Source organism: Vipera ursinii (genome assembly GCF_947247035.1).
Source record: "Vipera ursinii genome assembly, chromosome: 2".
Lineage (NCBI taxonomy): Eukaryota > Metazoa > Chordata > Lepidosauria > Squamata > Viperidae > Vipera > Vipera ursinii.
The window spans coordinates 112,489,592-112,507,583 of record NC_139513.1 but is presented as its reverse complement, the minus strand read 5'-3'; the positions used below and the strand labels follow the sequence as shown (position 1 = coordinate 112,507,583).

The window sequence follows — 17,992 nt, the reverse complement described above, 5'->3', positions numbered from 1 at the left end:
TGGGGGAGAGACTGAACGAGGTGCCTTTGAAAGAGACGGAGGAGTGAGTGAGAGTGACTGGAGGCTTTTGTGAGCAAAGTGTGAGTAAGTAGGGGGGCTTTTGCGAGCAAAGGGTGAGAGAAAAAGGGAAAAGTGAGGGGGAGAAGGGAAAAAGAAAAGGCACTGACTTCTGACTTCCTCTGTTACAGCAGTAGAAGGAAGCATTAACATTGAACCTCAACTTTTTGCTTTTCTATAATATTATAAACTAGCCATTTCTATAACAATAAATGAATCTAACCAATGAAACCCAAAATACCCCCCCTTTTTTTAGTCATCAAGTTTTTGACACCTTGTTAAGCACTGGTGGTGCTTAAATATTGTCATGTCCTAAAAGTGGTACAATTTCTGAAAAGGTTGAAAAGCCCTAATGTAAATGCAGCCTAAATTGTTTATTGCCATCCTATTTGCAAATAATATCTTACTTACTTGTGACTAAACAAAATTTTAATGTACAGATAATACCACAGATAATACCACCAGAAATTATTTTAGCTTTTTAATAAATGTTGTTATTGATGTTAAGCTCACCATGGAAAACATCATATATTGTTATGTATATACTAGGTTAATTATTTAAAGACTGAAGTGCAACTTAACTAGATTCTAAATAATCTTTCAAAACACACAACAGTCCAAACAGTAAAAGTAAAGTTCAAATTAAGAATATTTCATTCTTAAGAATTGTTTAATTTAAAGTGGTTTAGTTGTAATAGATGGTTATAGATTCAAAATAGTTTTCAAGAGTGTACAAAAGATACTATTTTTTTCTAGCATCAGCTACATTAGACATATTACATTGAGAAAAATGTTTCTCATTTCTTTCCCTTTACCTTTATTGATTTCATTGCAGAGATGTTAACATAAGAAGTAGATTATTTTGTTATCTAATTTTACCTTCCAAAAGACAGAAGCAGATGAAAAATGTGAGGGTCTTTCCTGTTGGCTTTTTTGAATTAACTGTTTTAGATTCTAAAAGTTTAGTTCCTAAAGAAGTAACCTTGTAAATAATTTTAATGTCATCCTCTAGTGCAGGGTAGGCAACCTTGGCTCTTTTATGATTCAAGGACTTCAACTCCCAGAATTCCTGAGCCAGCATGGCTCAGCTTGGAAACCTCTCTCTTTCCCCTCAGCATGGCTGGCTCAGAATTTCTAGGAGCTGAAGTCCACGAGTCATAAAAAAAAGAGCCAAGATTTACCCCTCCAATAGGCTTTTGAAAGCCAATAATAAAGGGAGGGTTTTGGGGGGGGTTGCAAAAAAAAAACACGGTTCCAGAACGCCGTTCTGAGCGTTTTATGAGAAAAAAAGCCCTGATGCTGGACAGCAGAAAATATACAAGCAGCAATCACAATTGTTCCCTACAGCCCAAATTTAACCAAGTGTTCTGTACCAGCCTGCTACCGGCCCTGCAGCAAAAGCAGGGACAACCCCTTTACAAACGGCAAGAGGCTGGAATAAAGCCTGCCAAATTTATTAACATAAAACAGAGCAAGACAAGACACCAACCATGAAACAGGAGCTATGAAACAGGAACTATCCAAGCGGTTGCCTTCAGCAAACCAGCCCTCCCACACATTTCCCTTAAATACAGTTCAGGGCGTGGCCTCTCTCTGCCTCCTTCCAAGGTGCCCCATTGCCTTCCTCTGTTTACTCCTGATTGACTGCCTCCTGCGTCGGGCGTCCTTGAACAGGGCCAGCTGTGGGTCATCTTCATCCACGCTGACAGGCTCACACAGCTGGGTCTCTGTCATGACCAGGTGGGAGGGGCCTGGCTGAGGGCTCTGCGGAGCCTCAAAGCCATCATCAGCAAGCTCTTCAACACCCCTCTCCTCCTCCTCTGAGTCATCCGACCCAACTGCCGAACCCACAGGCTGACCCTGAATCACAACACCAAGAACCTCACATCCAGTTTGCACCATAGGCCTCCAAACCCTCAACAATTTACACATGATACCGGCCAGCCTTTTTTCCCCTCCCCTAAGGCCAGCCAACTCTGTTGCCACATCCACACTCAATTTGGACGAAGACAGATATATTGCAGACTGACATGGCAATCAGCAGCAATAGCTGGAGTCCAGGGTTTCATAAGCTTTATTTATTTATTAATATAGATCAGCAAATCTAATCTGTAGGAACAATTTATAGGATACAATAAGTGCCAGGAAAGAAGGGGAGGGGGAAGATGAAAATGGGGGGGGGAAGAAAGAGAAAGAAAGGAAGAAAGAAAGAAAGAAAGAAAGAAAGAAAGGAAGGAAGGAAGGAAGGAAGGAAGGAAGGAAGGAAGGAAAGAAAGAAAGAAAGAAAGAAAGAAAGAAAGAAAGAAAGAAAGAAAGAAAGAAAGAAAGAAAGAAAGAAAAAGAGACAGAAAGGAGTTGTCACTCATCGTGATCTTGGCTTCTTTCCTCGTCTTGATTATTGAACACAAGTGTCCACTGAACGTTTAACGGCTCGTATGAGGGGGTATTGATTCTTATTTTGGAAGTCCTTAAAAGAAGACATTACATCTGTGTCTTTGGAGTCCTCAACCAAATAGAAGGTGAACTTCTGGAGCAAAGTGGTGAAGAACAGGAAGAACTCCGTCCTAGCCAGAGCCTCTCCTGGACAAGCCCTCATCCCTGAAATAGCAAACAAGAAAACAAAGCTTATTCAAAGCTGATCAAAGGATAACATGGATCAGGCAAGCATATGAATTGGTAATACTATCTGTCCCAGAGGACTATACCTGCTGAGAATGGCATGAAAGCATCTCTTTTCCTGAACTGGCCCTTTTCATTCAAAAAATGATCTGGGTTGAACTTCTCTGGAGTCTCCCAATGGAGAAGATCACAGTGTACTGAGCAGAGGACTGGCACAACAGCCATGTTCTAGAATAAGGCGGTAAACAAAAAAAATGACAATAATTGGTGCTACTTCATCCAGAGAATAAAGAGCCTCACTTGTGTCAAATAAAATAGCCCAGCAGGGAGCAATCTGAAAACATTCTGAAATGGAATAAAGGGAGAGAGATTTGGTTTCATTAATTAATTTATTAAATTTGTATACTTCCCATGTCAGTATCCAAGGTGACTCTAGGCTATTCACAATGCCATAAATAATGCATATTAATACATACTTATTCAAACTATCTTGAATATGAAGGATCTTTGACTATATACAGCCACCTATTTTTTCTTCTTCTGCAGAATATCTTTACCAGTAATTATTATTGCCACACCTTGGGAATGTTGTAACCATGGAATTTTACATCACAAGTTGTTGCCCGTGGAAGGCTCTCAAAGCTCCCAGTCTGAATACGTTGAACCTCATAGATCACAGCATTTGTGAAAGGCATCTTCAACCGGTCTTCCATGCTTGGAGTGTGATTTGTACCCACTACCTCATCAATCTCTTGTTGCACCTTAGCTGTGAGAAAAAACATATTGAGATGAGATTGACAACCTTTTATTGTATTGTGATAAACTGGTGATCACAGTTTACACAAAATACTAGCAAAACTATACTTGAGATGCCTCAGAAAAGAAAAAATAACCGATGCATGGAAAAATGCTGAAGTGATTCTTATACATAGGAAAAGGGCCCAAGATGATTTAAAGAACTTGCCCAATAAGCCTTCTTTCACTCATTGACAAGGTTTTCACCAAGATAATAGCAAAAAGAATATTGAGCACATTAAGTGATGCACAGCATGCAGGATTCAGAAGTGGTTACAGCACAATGGATCACATCCAAGTTGATCATCAAGTCAATGAAAGGTACAACAAATACACCATGCCTCTGTGCATGGCTTTCATTGACTACAATTTCATTGACTGCAACTCAGAATTCCAGCAGTCAGTAATTAGGGCATTGCTCAACCAAGGCATAGATACCTCTTTCATAAATTACTACAATCAATATATGAAAAACAATGGCAACAATTTGTCTTAACGATCTTAAAGTGGAAATCAACATAGAACAAGGTGTAGGACAAGGCAATACAAAATCCCTATTCTTGTCTCAGCCTGCCTTTAAGAAGTATTTCGCAAGCTAGACTGGACAAAAAATGGAATAAAAATCAGTGGTGCTTATTTAAATCACTTAAGATTTGCAAATGATATTGCTCTCTTCTCACAAGATCCAGAAGAGCTACAAAGAGACATATGAGAGCTGCACAAAGCAGGAGAAGCATTTGGATACACACACACACACACACACACACACACACACACACACACACACACACACACATCTGATGAAGAACTAGATATAGTAGACCATTGCATATACCTTGGCCAATGGATGTCAATGGAAAGTGATACAATAAAGGAAATTGATCGACATGTTAAATGTGGTTGGTAGGCATTCAGCAAGCTAAGTATAATTTTCAAGAACAACCTCCACCTATGCCTGAAGAGAACAGTTTTTGATCAGTACGTACTACCTGCTCTAACATACGCTAGTGAAACATGAACACTAACCTCACAATTGATACAAAAGCTACAAGTGGTGCAAGGAGCCATGGAAAGATACATGCTCAGCATTATAAGACAAGATAGAAAGACCTGCATGTGGATTAGAGAACAAACAAAAGTATATGATATCATCAAGAAGAGTAAAAGAACTGAAATGGAAATAGGCCAGTCACATAGCAAAAAGAACTGATGGCAGGTGGACCAAGGCAGTCATAGAATGGATCCCACTTGATAAAAAGTGTCCATGAAAGAGACCTAAAACAAGACGGATCAACAACATCAGCAAGTTTTGTGGGCCCAATTGGCAGGACTTTATGGGTGTTTGACTGTAATAAACTTGAACTTCATCCTGCAGTGGATAGAGAATGGTAAAAATGATGATGAGAATGAATATTATGTGCCAGCAGAGTACAAACAATTTATTCCTTCAAAAACCTCAAGGTTCATTTCCAAAGAAGGAATGCTTCAGGATATAGCTGTCAATCAATTTTACGGGGGTATTGTAGATTAAGATTAATATATTGTCACTGCTTATAGCAGTATGGTTCAAATGTTAAGGATGCTATCTTGAGTTAAAAGGATGTGGATTTATACTGATACAAAGATGATCCTTAAGAAAAACTATATGATATTAAATTAATCATTCATACTAGGACTCTATAAAGCAAGTACTCAGTTAATTAATTGATCCTCCTTAAGGTTGTATGAGGGAAAAGACTGCTGTTGTTAAAGCATTCAGTCACATCTTGCCTCTTCATGATCTAATGGAGTGGTCCCCAACCTCTCTGGCTCCATGCTCAAGTGAAGCCTCAAGCACTCACACCCTGCTTGCATGGCCTGGTTCCCAACAATACTAGTCCAAGGAGTCAGCATTGGGAACCCTTGATCTAGTGGATATTATTTTATTAGAATTCTCTTCATGTAATCTCAAGATTTGATGGAAGCCCAAGTGTTCCAAGGGCTTGTTAGTTTAGCTGGGAAATAAAAAAAACCAAAACATTCTGTAAGAAGATCTTGGCAAACACTTCCCAAAACTTCCCAGGAAAACTGCAGAAATGCAGCTGCAATGAGTTTACTTTACTCAACAGCATCCTTACTTTATTTTTTCCAGGATTAATACTGGAAGCCCTAAAGCAGGGGTCTTCAAACATGGCCCTTTTATGACTTGTGGACTTCAATTCCATTCCTCAGCCAGCATGCCTGGCTGAGGAATTCTGGGAGTTGAAGTCTACAAGTCATAAATGGGCCAAGTTTGAAGACCCCTGCCCTAAAGAGTTGACACCTTTATATATTTGTGGTTATTTCTGTACCTTGAATGTGTGGCAATTTAGCCATTGCTAGGAGGCTGGAGAGCAAAGCATGGCTTGTGCTTATTGTCCCAGCAGTAAAGAGACCAAGCACAGTAATCACAAGATCTTCAAGAGTGTAGATTCCCTCAGATGAGTTCTGCTCCTGAAAAGAAAATAGAAAGGGAAACAGAAGGATGAAAATGGGGTTGATTTAAAGTAATTCATGAAACTCTTCATAGTGTCTCTCAGTTAAAGGAAACTTAATTAGACCTGACTGACTTTAGAATACATAGGAGAATTTTTCAATTGTAAAGCATTTATGCAATCACCATTTGATGCAAAGAGGAAACAACTTGTCTGTCTGATGTACCTATCAAATATTTACCACAAGAAATTACCAGAATTAAAGTGTCAACCTTTGACTAAGGTTGTTATTTAGAGCTGGACAAAAGCAACTCTTAAGCTGTATGGTGGGAAAACAGGATTAGATCTGAGCATAGAAGCTTGAATGTTATATCTGAGAGACTAATTCTAATAGAAATTGCTTCTGGAAGATGAATGATTATCTTTATATCACCTATTAAGAGTGTATAAGATATGTAAATTAGCATTTAAAGCAAATGTCTATACTTATTTATTTTTAATTATGTCGGGCATAGGAGTACATGTTAACAAATGGCAAATTAAAGTAAGAAATTAAAGAAGGGGGAATAATTATTTTCATATTTATTTTTCATATTTCATATAAATATTTTCAAAGAGCCTTGGTGGAGCAGTGGGCTAATGCCTCCTTAAGTAACACCAGCTGCCTGCAATTAGTGCAGGTTCGCATCCCACCAGGCTCAAGGTTGACTCAGCCTTCCATCCTTCCGTGGTAGGTAAAATGAGGACCCAGATTGTTGGGGGTAATTAAGCTGACTTTGTAATAATGCTGCTTGGGGTGTGTGTGAAAGCCCTAATAAGCAGGCATATACATAGAATGAAGGCTACTGCTAAGCTTGTAAGCCGCCCTGAGTCTTCGGAGAAGGGCGGGATATAAATGGAATTAAAATAAAAAAATAAAAATAAAAATATTCTTTCATACGAGGTGAACTAGTTTCATCTTAGATACATATTGGAGATATTCAGACAGTTATGCAGAAATGGTATCTATGCCTACTTTCTCCATTCTATGAAGGAAGCAATCAATATAGTCACGTGGGTTCTGGGGATCCAGTGTCTCCTTGTGCAATTCCACCTTCTCACGGATATAATCACAGACTTTTTCAGTCTCACCAAAAGACTTGAGATGTCGTCCCAAAAAGTATCCGATTGTTTTTGGAAAAGAATTGTACACCTGTGCAGAGTTGACATTAATCAGTATATGTTTTTGGACCATAATGGTGAAGGCTTAATGCCCCAAATATTCAGAGAGTAGCTTTTACTTGGACATTGCTAATTATCAAAGCTCAGCTAGGTGCCAAAACCAAGAAGACAAGTTCCACAAGAATTTCAGTAAGCTATCTTTAAGTTTAGTGTTGAGTAAATACAGTGTCTTGGGAACTACTGCATGGTAGGAATTTTTATTTATAATAAATTGATTAAAAAGGAGTATTTTTGAAAAGTCTTTTCCTCAGATCTTTCCTCACCTAGGCTGATTTCCACACAGGATATATTCTGCCAAGGGACTTGCCCACCATTTTTCTAGCCTCACCCCAGCTATCCCATGAAGGAATAATGATGAAAATGGTGATAGTTCTTGAAGCAGGGAGGAAAGAAGGACATAAGAATAGGGGAAATGTCTAAAAATACCATGATTAGAAGAGAGGCACCTGTGCATAATTTGCTATGATGATTAGCACTACTAATATTATTTATAGTTAAATATGTAACATTGTACTTTTAAAAATATTATAATAATATACCTTTCAGTTTGATCATAATATTGATATTCCTCTTATATCACAAACCTAATGGCTTGGGGGGGTAATGCTATTGTAATTTGTTAGAAAAACATGGAAATACGCTTGAGAACTAAAGTTAACTTTTCAGTCAAGAGATGAAAAAATTAAGTGAAACATTACAATTAGGCGGAATCAACCCCTCCAGTGAAATTCCATGTTTGGCCCTCCCTGACTAGTTAAGAAATGGGCAAGTCCTAGAAATAAGCAGGTCAGAGACCAAAGCAGTTATAAGAGAATGAAATGATCCCATGGGAAATAAGTCCAGCCAGAAAAGAAGGTTTGCTGAAAACCAATTTATATTTTGATGGCTCAGTCTTGCTGGATGTCTAGATTTGACTTCTCCAGCTTAGTAGCTCATCACATCTACAGTAATTTTCACGTTCCCTATTTGGGATGTGAAAGATTTTATTAATTTATTTATTTATTAATTTAATTTATATACCGCCCTTCTCTCAAGAGACTCAGGGCGGTGAACAGGGCAATACATAAAATTTGGATACAAAAATTAAAATTAAAATTATTAAAACATGATTAAACAATGCCCATAAATAATTCAAATTTAAAATTGAAGTTATTAATAAAAATCCCACCCCGTCCCATCAGGCCAGGCCCGCTTGTTTAAAGAGATGGGTTTTAAGGTCGCGCCGGAAGGAGCGGAGATCGGGCGCCATCCGGAGCTCAACCGGAAGATGGTTCCATAAATCCGGTGCACCCACAGAGAACGCTCTCCCCCTGGGGGCCACCAGTCGGCATTCTTTGACCGGCGGCACCCTGAGGAGGCCCTCTCTGTGGGAGCTTACTGGGCGGAGGGAAGTTGACGCCGGCTGCAGGTGCTCCCCAAGGTATTCTGGACCCATGCCATGAAGGGCTTTGTAGGTCATTACCAACACCTTGAACCTCACCCGGAAGACAACTGGTAACCAATGCAGCTCGCGGAGCAAAGGTGTGACACGGGAGTATCGGGAAACTCCCAAGACAACTCTCGCGGCTGCATTCTGTACCAGTTGGAGCCTCCGAGTGGTCTTCAAGGGTAGCCCCATGTAGAGAGCGTTGCAGTAATCAAGACGAGAGGTCACGAGCGCATGAGTGACCGTGCGCAAGGCATCCCGGTCTAGATAGGGCCGCAATTGGCGCACCAGGCGAACCTGGGCGAACGCCCCCCTAGTCACAGCTACAATATGATCTTCTAAGGAGAGTTGTGAGTCTAGGAGGACTCCCAAGTTGCGAGCCCTATCTACAGGAGGTAATGACTCACCCCCCATAATGAGGGGTGGGATATCCTGAATATCCTGAGATGCCGGTACGCACAGCCACTCCGTCTTGTCAGGGTTGAGACGAAGCCTGTTCCTCCCCATCCAGACCCGGGCCGCCTCCAGGCACCGGGACATCACGTCGAGGGCATCACTGGGGTGGTTTGGGGTCGAAATGAATAGTTGGGTATCATCAGCATACTGATGATACCCAACTCCAAAACCACGAATGATCTCACCCAGCGGTTTCATGTAGATGTTGAACAGAAGGGGCGAGAGGACCGACCCCTGAGGGACTCCACAAGCGAGAGGCCTTGCGGTCGACCTCTGTCCCCCTGCCAACACCGACTGCGAGCGTCCCAGGAGATAGGAGGAGAACCACTGAAAAACCGTGCCTCCCACTCCCAATCCCCTGAGACGCCGCAGCAAGATACCATGGTCGATGGTATCGAAAGCCGCTGAGAGGTCTAATAGGACTAGAACAGAGGAGTATCCTCTGTCCCGAGCCCTCCAGAGATCATTCACCAGCGCGACCAATGCCGTCTCCGTGCTGTACCCGGGTCTGAAGCCCGATTGGTACGGGTCTAGATAATCCGCTTCATCCAGGACCAGAGGGAGCTGATGCGCCACCACACTCTCAACAACCTTCGCAAGAAAGCGAAGGTTGGAGACCGGACGAAAGTTATTCAAAATAGCCGGGTCCAAGGCAGGCTTCTTGAGGAGAGGTCTCACCACCGACTCTTTCAAGGCGGCGGGAAAACTACCCTCACTCAAAGAAGCAGATATAACCGCCTGGAACCAGCCTCGTGTCCCCTCCCGGGCTGCATAAACCAGCCAGGAAGGGCACGGGTCCAATAAACATGTGGTGGAGCTCAGCCTCCCCATGATCCTGTCCACTTCCTCCGGAGTCACAGGATCGAACTCCTCCCAGGTGACATTGACCAGATCGCTCGTGTCCTGAACGTCCCATACTGCCCAGTCGGAGTCCAAACCGGTCCGAATCCGAGCAATTTTGTCCGACAGATGTTGACTAAATTCCTCGGCACGCCCCTGCAAGGGTTCCCCACTAACCTCCTGGTTAAGGAGGGAGCGGGTCACCCTAAACAGGGTGGCCGGGCGATTATCTGCGGACGCGATGAGGGCAGCGTAGTAGTTAGATCTCGCTACCCTCATCGCTGCGAGATAAGACCTAATATGAGTTCTTAGTCGCAATCGGTCGGATTCAGATCGGCTGGACCTCCAAACGCTCTCTAGGCCCCGTCTCCGACGCTTCATCTCCCGGAGCTCCACGGAGAACCATGGAGCCCATTGGGATCTGCGCCGGGTCAGGGGCCGCAAGGGTACAACTCGGTCAAGTGCCTCCGTGGCCGTCCTTTCCCAGGCTTCCACTAAGGCATCTGCCGAGCTGTGAGCTGAGGAGGCAGGTGGGGACCCCAGCACTGCCTGAAACCTCTCAGGGTCCATTAAGCGCCTGGGGCGGAACCATCTAGTTGGCTCAGCAACCCCACGGTGGGGAGTGGCAAAACGGAAGACCAGCCGCAGGAGATGATGATCGGTCCATGACAGGGGCATAACAATTGGGGAGCCCCCACCAAGATCATCTAACCACCGACCAGATAAGAAAACCAAGTCAAGGGTGTGGCCTCCCTCATGGGTCGGTCCATGGCCGTCATGGAAGCCATGAACTCCCGAGCTAACTCAGATGCTCCTCCCAGGGATGGTAGATTGAAGTCTCCCAGAACCATAAGTTTGGGAAACTCAATCACCAGCCCTGAGAGGATATCGAGAAGCTCAGGCAGGGCTGCTGCTACGCGACTAGGTGAAAGGTACGCGAGCAGCAAGCCCAACTGCACCCTAGGACCAAACCTCAATAAGAGAGATTCACACCCGACTATCTGTGGAACGGTGGCCTCCTGTGGACATAAGGTCTCCCTCATAACCACAGCCACTCCCCCACCCCTACCCTGAGTCTGAGACCGGTGTAGCACCCGGAAACCTGGTGGGCAAAGATCAACCAGGGGGATACCACCCTCTGGGCCCAACCAGGTTTCCGTGATGCAAGCCAGGTCTGCTTGCTCACCCTCGACTAGATCCCGGACAAGGGGAGCCTTATTAGCAACGGACCTGGCATTCAAGTACACCAGTCGGAGCTCAGGTGGCTGCACATCCCCGCTCCCAGAACCTTGGGTCGAAGGCAGAGGGTCGGAGCGCCTCACCGCTTGTAAGTAGCGGAGAGGCCCTCCCGGAGACCGATACGGCCCTCTGATCTTACACCTGCTGCCATTCCCTATCGTCATGGGAATTGGCAATCCCACGACCCGCTCCGGAGCTCCAGAGATGACCGACCCCGGCTCCCCCTCAACGCGATCTATCCTAGGCCTGGTCTGAACAGCAGTTGGTGGATTGCCCCCCCTCTCCAACCAACCACAACCCTCCCCCCTCCCTAACCCTACAAAAAATTTGGCTAAAAAAGTAATCAGGGGCCTCTTATTAAATTTATATCTTAGGCCCCTGTTTCTGCCCGGCCATCTCTCAGGGTCCCAACAGTCAGACCCGTCATCAAGAGGCAAATTAAAAAGTAAGGCGGGTCGCTCCCAGGATGGGGGGGCACCCCTGAGAGTGAGTAAAACCGTGCTGGAGTACCTCAAAACCATGGTAAAATTGGGTAATACAGCAAAAACAGACCCAGATCGAATAAATAAAAGGGAGGATCTTAAAAATGGAAGGAGAGTATCCAGACTGCAAACCCAGCTCTTCTGCCACTAGAGCTGGGTAACCCCGGGACAATCCCCGTTCTCTCACAACGGTCAGAACCGGGGAGCAGCCTGAGATATACAGCCGGGGAAAGAGATACCGCCTAGAGCTCTCACCTCTAAGACGGAATAGATGGAACTCTTAACTCTTAACCACTCTCTCACAGTGGTTATACACCCGGCGCCTTCCACAGCCCAGGGGGAAAGGAAAAAGGGAGGACAATAGGGGAAACCAGTCAGCGAGATGGATTAGGGTAAAAACCCGTAAAGTCATGGAGTGGGGCTCAAGGATATGGTCCAGTGAACTATAATAGTCCATGCCTCCAGATGTCCAGGCATAAAAGTCCATACTCCACCCAGCCATAGTCACCGTGCCAAGACGGTCGCGGCACTCCAACTCCCTCACCGCCAACCGTCTCAGACGCCAACCAGGGCCGTCTCCACCACTCCAGCTTAAAACGCTGACGCTGCTCCAAACCATAGTTCATAATAGCAGTTGTAACTCAACCAGCATCTGGCTCCTGAGCAACTGGAAGGTTCTCCTCAAGGTCACCGGCTCCGTCAAGTTGTTCCGGGCTCCGACAAACAGCTGATCGGCACCGCGGAGCACAGACAGCTGGTCGGCGCCAAAAAAGCACAGCACAAGGCTCTGCCAGTTCTTCCGGGCCTGCACGGCTCTCCCAAAGTCCTCCAAACAGCCGGGGCCCTCCGGAAAGCCGACAGACAGCTGGTCGGCGCCGCGGAGCACAGTCAGCTGGTCGGCGCCGAAAAGCACAGCACGGGGCTCAGCCAGGTCTTCCAGGCCTGCCCGGCTCTCCCAAACTTCCTCCGAGCAGCCGGGGCCCTCCGGAAAGCCGACAAACAGCTGGTCGGCGCCGCGGAGCACAATCAGCTGGTCGGCGCCGAAAAGCACGGCACGGGGCTCAGCCAGGTCTTCCGGGCCTGCACGGCTCTCCCAAAGTCCTCAGAGCAGTCGGGGCCCTCCGAAAAGCCGACAAACAGCCGGTCGGCGCCGCGGGGCACAGTCAGCTGGTCGGCGCCGAGAAATACAGCAAAGGGCTCAGTCAGTTCTTCCGGGCCCACACGGCTCCCCAAACTTCCTCCGAGCAGCCTGGGCCCTCCAAAAAGCCGACAAACAGCTGGTCGGCGCCGCAGGGCACAGTCAGCTGGTCGGCGCCGAGAAATACAGCACGGGGCTCAGTCAGGTCTTCCGGGCCCACACGGCTCTCCCAAACTTCCTCCGAGCAGCCGGGGCCCTCCGAAAAGCCAACAAAGAGCTGGTCGGCGCCGCGGAGCACAGTCAGCTGGTCGGCGCCAAGAAATACAGCACGGGGCTCAGTCAGGTCTTCCGGGCCCACACGGCTCTCCCAAACTTCCTCCGAGCAGCCGGGGCCCTCCGAAAAGCCGACAAACAGCTGGTCGGCGCCGCGGAGCACAGTCAGCTGGTCGGCGCTGAAAAACACAGCGCGGGGCTCAGTCAGTTCTTCCGGGCCCACATGGCTCTCTCAAACTCCTCCGAACAGCCGGGGCCATCCGACAAGCCAAACAAGCAGCACAGCAGCTCCAGGAGTAACCATCAGAAGCTTTCCTCGACCCTGTCCAACTCTAATTTCCATTGATTAATCACTTCCTGTTATGATGCGTAACTGAATCAATCTTCATCTGCCAAACCAGCCTCTTTCTGGATGCTTCCAAGTTGTGGCTCTTTATTCAGCCTCTTCTTCATAAGGACAGTGGCTGCACAGTTCCCAGACAGCCCACTAGTACACCTGCTGCCGGCATCAAGTTCCCTTCGTCCAGTGCGCTCCCACAGGGAGGGCCTTCTCAGGGTACCGCCGGTTAAAGATTTCCGGCGGGTAACACCCAGGGGAGGGCCTTCTCTGTGGGTGCGCCTGCCCTCTGGAACCAGCTGCCCGCGGAGCTTAGGACTGCCCCCGACCTTCGTTCATTTTGCCGGGACCTGAAGACCTGGCTCTTCGAGCTCTCCAGCCCAGGCTGAGAGTTTTTAATTGGGGTTTTTATATTTTTTCAGGGATTAAATTTAATTCTTTTTCATTCTTTTTAATTTTTGTATCAATGTTTTAAGTACCCTGTAAACTGCCCTGAGTCCTTCGGGAAAGGGCAGTATATAAATCCAATAAAATAAATAAAATAAAAATAAATAAAAATGAGTGTTTATGGTAGGAAGAGCATCAGAGAGGAAAAACATACCAGTCCTAGGAAACCAGTCGGAATTCTTTGTTGAGACTCCACAATCTGTTGATTCTCTATGAAGATTTGATCTTTGTAATCAAATCGATTGCCAAAGACAACTGCACAGATCACATTAGAAACAGCACTTGCAAAATTTCTTCTTGGGTCAAAAGGCTGCCCTGCAACAAAGGCCACAGACATTTATGGGAGGGATCAAAGAATGGGATCTTCCCTTCCACAATTCTCACCACAGAACTGCAACAAAAAATGATTTGGGTCAAAAAAGATATTCAAAGATTTTATTGGTATTTTTTAATAAATAATATTAAATAGAAGAGCCTATACATAATTAAATGAAAACATAAACCTTATTACCACTAGAGTTTCTTCAAAGTCTTGCTGTCTTCTGTCAATAATTGTTCTCTCACTCCTTTCTCTGCCATTTTCTGTTCATGGTGGGGGGTTTTTCCTCCCTGTCCCTTCCCTTAGAAGTTTCTACTTCCAGTTTTAACTCTCCCGACTGTCTCTTCTAATTTCTTTTTTCTCTCTATATTCTTTCTTTATTAAAAAAATAATCCTATTCTTTTCTTTCCATTTCTTTTCCCTTCTGATTCCAGAGATTTGTCTATTAATGATTATATTCAAAAGAGGCACAAATCTTAGAGGAATGCTATTTATGACGATTCAGTCCAGATCCACAGTGACGTTCAGATCTCCACCCTCATGCAAACTGCCTATTCTCTCGTCATACCTATAAAAGCAAGATGTTATCCATGTTTCCTTTCTAGCCTTAGATTATCTATGTCATTCATCCATAACTTCTTTTGCTGGCTGTTGAATTTGCCTGATATATAATCATGTTCAAATGATCCAGGCATTTCATATGGGTATAAAGATTTATTGAAAGCTTAAGCTTTCTACAAGAATCAGAACTACTAATGGTCAAAGGAAATTATCAGGAGATAAGAGTAGAAGGATTCAAGGTAGGCTGGGCATAGCTCTCTTATGGGCACGAAGGGACTCATGACTGATTATTTGTTTGATCCCTCCCTTGGGGTCAGCCTGGTCATCTCCTACAATAGCCATAATTCAAATCCATGTCACCACACAGATCTCCATCACTCATGCAGTTGATTCTTATCCATATTTTCCTTACCTCATTCAGTTTACACACACACACACACACACACACACGTGTGTGTGTGTGTGCGTGTATGTAAGTTTTTCTTTATTTTATGTAAAGCAGAGAGGACTTGAGTTTCAGTTTAGAATTTTCCTGTAACTTCACATAATACAACTAACTGTTTCATGTTTTAAAAGATAATAGTCATCCTGACATGATTCTTGTGTTGGAGAATAGGTCTCAGTTTCTTTAGAGGACCTTTTTTGGCAGCTATTTCCTCCACCAGACAAAGGGCTTCCTCCTGCACCCTCTCAGACATTCTTTTCTTCCCCATCCCAAAATCTCGCAAGGTGGACAGTGTGAACCGTCGCAGCTCCCTCAATTTCTTCTTATCATTTGTACCAAATCCTGAAACAAAAGACACCAAAAGGATCATAATGTTGGTCAATTCTCAGCTTTTGTGGAAGAGCATGTTTAGATACAATATATCAGGCACTTTCCTTTTTCAAATCTTTGTTTCAATTATAGTTGAAAGAGGCTAAAAAGGTAAAGGTAAAGGTTCCCCCGCACATGCGTGCTAGTCGTTTCCAACTCTAGGGGCCGGTGCTCATCTCTGTTTCAAAGCTGAAGAGCCAGCGCTTGTCCGAGGACATCTTCGTGGTCATGTGGTCACCATTTTCAGTAAGCAGAAGAAAATTGGAGTCATTTTGAGTTGTGGATTTTATTTTATTATTATTATTTGCCGTAGAGCTTTACTGATAAAAATAAGTCACTTCCAATTACTTATGTACTAGCTTGCTTGATTGTGTGCTAACAAGTTACTCTCAACTCTTAGCTATCTTTAGATTTCCTCCAACACAATCTATCCCTAACCTAATTCTTCAGGACTTGTAAGGGTACATTTATCATCATTTTAACCAAGTTCATTGATGTTGCAGATGGCCATCCTCTTCCTTTTATCTTTCCCACCATTATAGCCTTCTCTAGAGAGCTAGACTTTTGAACCACGACCCAAGAATGATAATTTTAGTCTGGTCAGTTATGTTTGAGTGGAAACACTGAGCTCATTTGCTCAATGAGGTATTTGTTTCTTATTCTTGGCTGTCCACAATATTCTCAGATATCTTGTCCAATATCAAAACTATATTCTTTCAATATTCTTTCTATCCTGTTTATTCAAAGTCCAAATTCCCAAAGTATCCTCTTTGAAAAGCATTTTTTCTGCCTTCCCAAAGTTTAGAGGTGAGATTACTTTTTTTTTGCATGTAAGGAACAACCAAAGCAGATTTCAGAAGTGATCAGTGGTAGCGAAATGGTGAAAAAAAGATGTTTGTTCCTCTTCAAAAAGCATGACAGATCAACCTCTTTACAAAACTTCATTTCAAGTGAAACTTTCATAACTATCAATAATATTAAGAGCATTAAAATAATTTAAAATTACTTACAGTAAATTAAAAAGAGCAATAACAAATAAGGAAATAAAATAAAATCAACCTTTATTTTGGATCATTCGTCTGTGAAAGGTCATATGAGTTCGCCCACCAAATTCTTCTGCTTGATTTATCAAAGCATCTTTTACCACCTCATATCCACAAAGAACAATCATTGGTTTTGATCCAATCCAGACAGTAAATATAGGTCCATACTTCTTCATAAGCTAAAGGTAAAATTAGATGAAAAGCAAGTTAATTAAATGATAAAGCATTTTTTGGTGAAATTATTCTAAAGCATGTTTGAAATAGTTCTTAAATTCACCATTATTAAATCTAAGCTTTAATAATTCTTAATATCTACAGGGTACATCAATATGATTGGATAAATTGCATGTATCTCCTGGCTGGTGAGATGATGGGAATGAGATAATCACAATTTCGACTGTATAATAGATTTCTGCAAGTAATTTGGTACTGGAAAACATATGATAGCAAGTTTTTCTTGTAACCACATATTTTAATGAACTTTTTAACCTCCACTGTGTGTTTATCAGACTGTAACTGTGACTTTAAATTAAAATTCCTACTGAAGATGCACAAGAGCCCCTAACAAAATTGGACTCTTATAGAGGAAAATCATACTCCTTAAACTAGGGAAATGTGGATATATCTTTCAGAATAATCACCTGAAAAAGCAAAGAAGTACAATAGGTACCTAATCTTACCTCTTTATAGGTTTTATACAGAGGTAGTACATCTTGCTGCAAGAGGTTCCCCAAAATCGGCCATGGAGTAGGGCCAGGGGGCAGCTGCCCTTTTTTCTTGTACATTTGGAAAGAAGAGAAAAGGGTGAAAAGTATACAGAGAAGAAGCAGAACTCCTGCCCATGTCAGTTCCATCCTCTCCTGAGTTGTTTTCCTCTTCAAAAATCCAATAAGCTGTTTAAAGGAGAGAAGATTGAAAGAAGGAGACCAACTGAATCCTCAATCACATCTAAATTCTTCACTTTCTCTAACCTTTACATACCTTCTTGTCTATATTCAGCTCAAATTATTCTTTCCCCTCTATTAGTATAGAAGAGATATTTATCAACACTCTTATATTTGGATTGTGCACAACGAAGGCTAAATAACTCATTTTAAGCATGTGAAACAGTAATTAATTAACTTTTGCTCATTGAACCATGTTTCTTTTTCTTTCACTGGGTTGTCACAGTCCTGAATTCAAGTTTCAAGTTTAAGTTTCAAGTTTTATTTAATTTGTATACCGCCCTTCTCCTTGGTAGGGACTCAGGCCGGTTCACAGGGCATATATAAAAAAAGACAATACAAAAATTAAAAAAGATTAAACCAATGCCCAGTTAAAAACAGTAATACAATTCTAAAACAACAATTTAAAACCCATAATCCCCCGTCAGGCCAGACCAGCTAATTCAAATAGGTGGGTCTTCAGGCCACGACGGAAAGTTCGGAGATCTGATGCCATCCGGAGCTCCACCGGCAGTTGGTTCCATAATG

General features: G+C 43.5%; 1 protein-coding gene across 1 annotated transcript; it reads right to left on the bottom strand.

Annotated features, from left to right (window-relative positions):
* Positions 1-2,252: 2,252 nt before the first annotated feature.
* LOC310634199 (cytochrome P450 2C20-like) lies at positions 2,253-17,374 on the bottom strand (the record flags this gene model as incomplete). Its single annotated transcript, XM_083352347.1, has 9 exons — positions 2,253-2,655; positions 2,763-2,904; positions 3,255-3,442; positions 5,802-5,943; positions 6,940-7,116; positions 13,938-14,098; positions 15,301-15,450; positions 16,537-16,699; positions 17,201-17,374. The coding sequence occupies 9 exons, from the start codon at positions 17,372-17,374 to the stop codon at positions 2,453-2,455; spliced, it is 1,500 nt and encodes a 499-aa protein (XP_083208473.1). The 3' UTR covers positions 2,253-2,452.
* Positions 17,375-17,992: the final 618 nt, after the last annotated feature.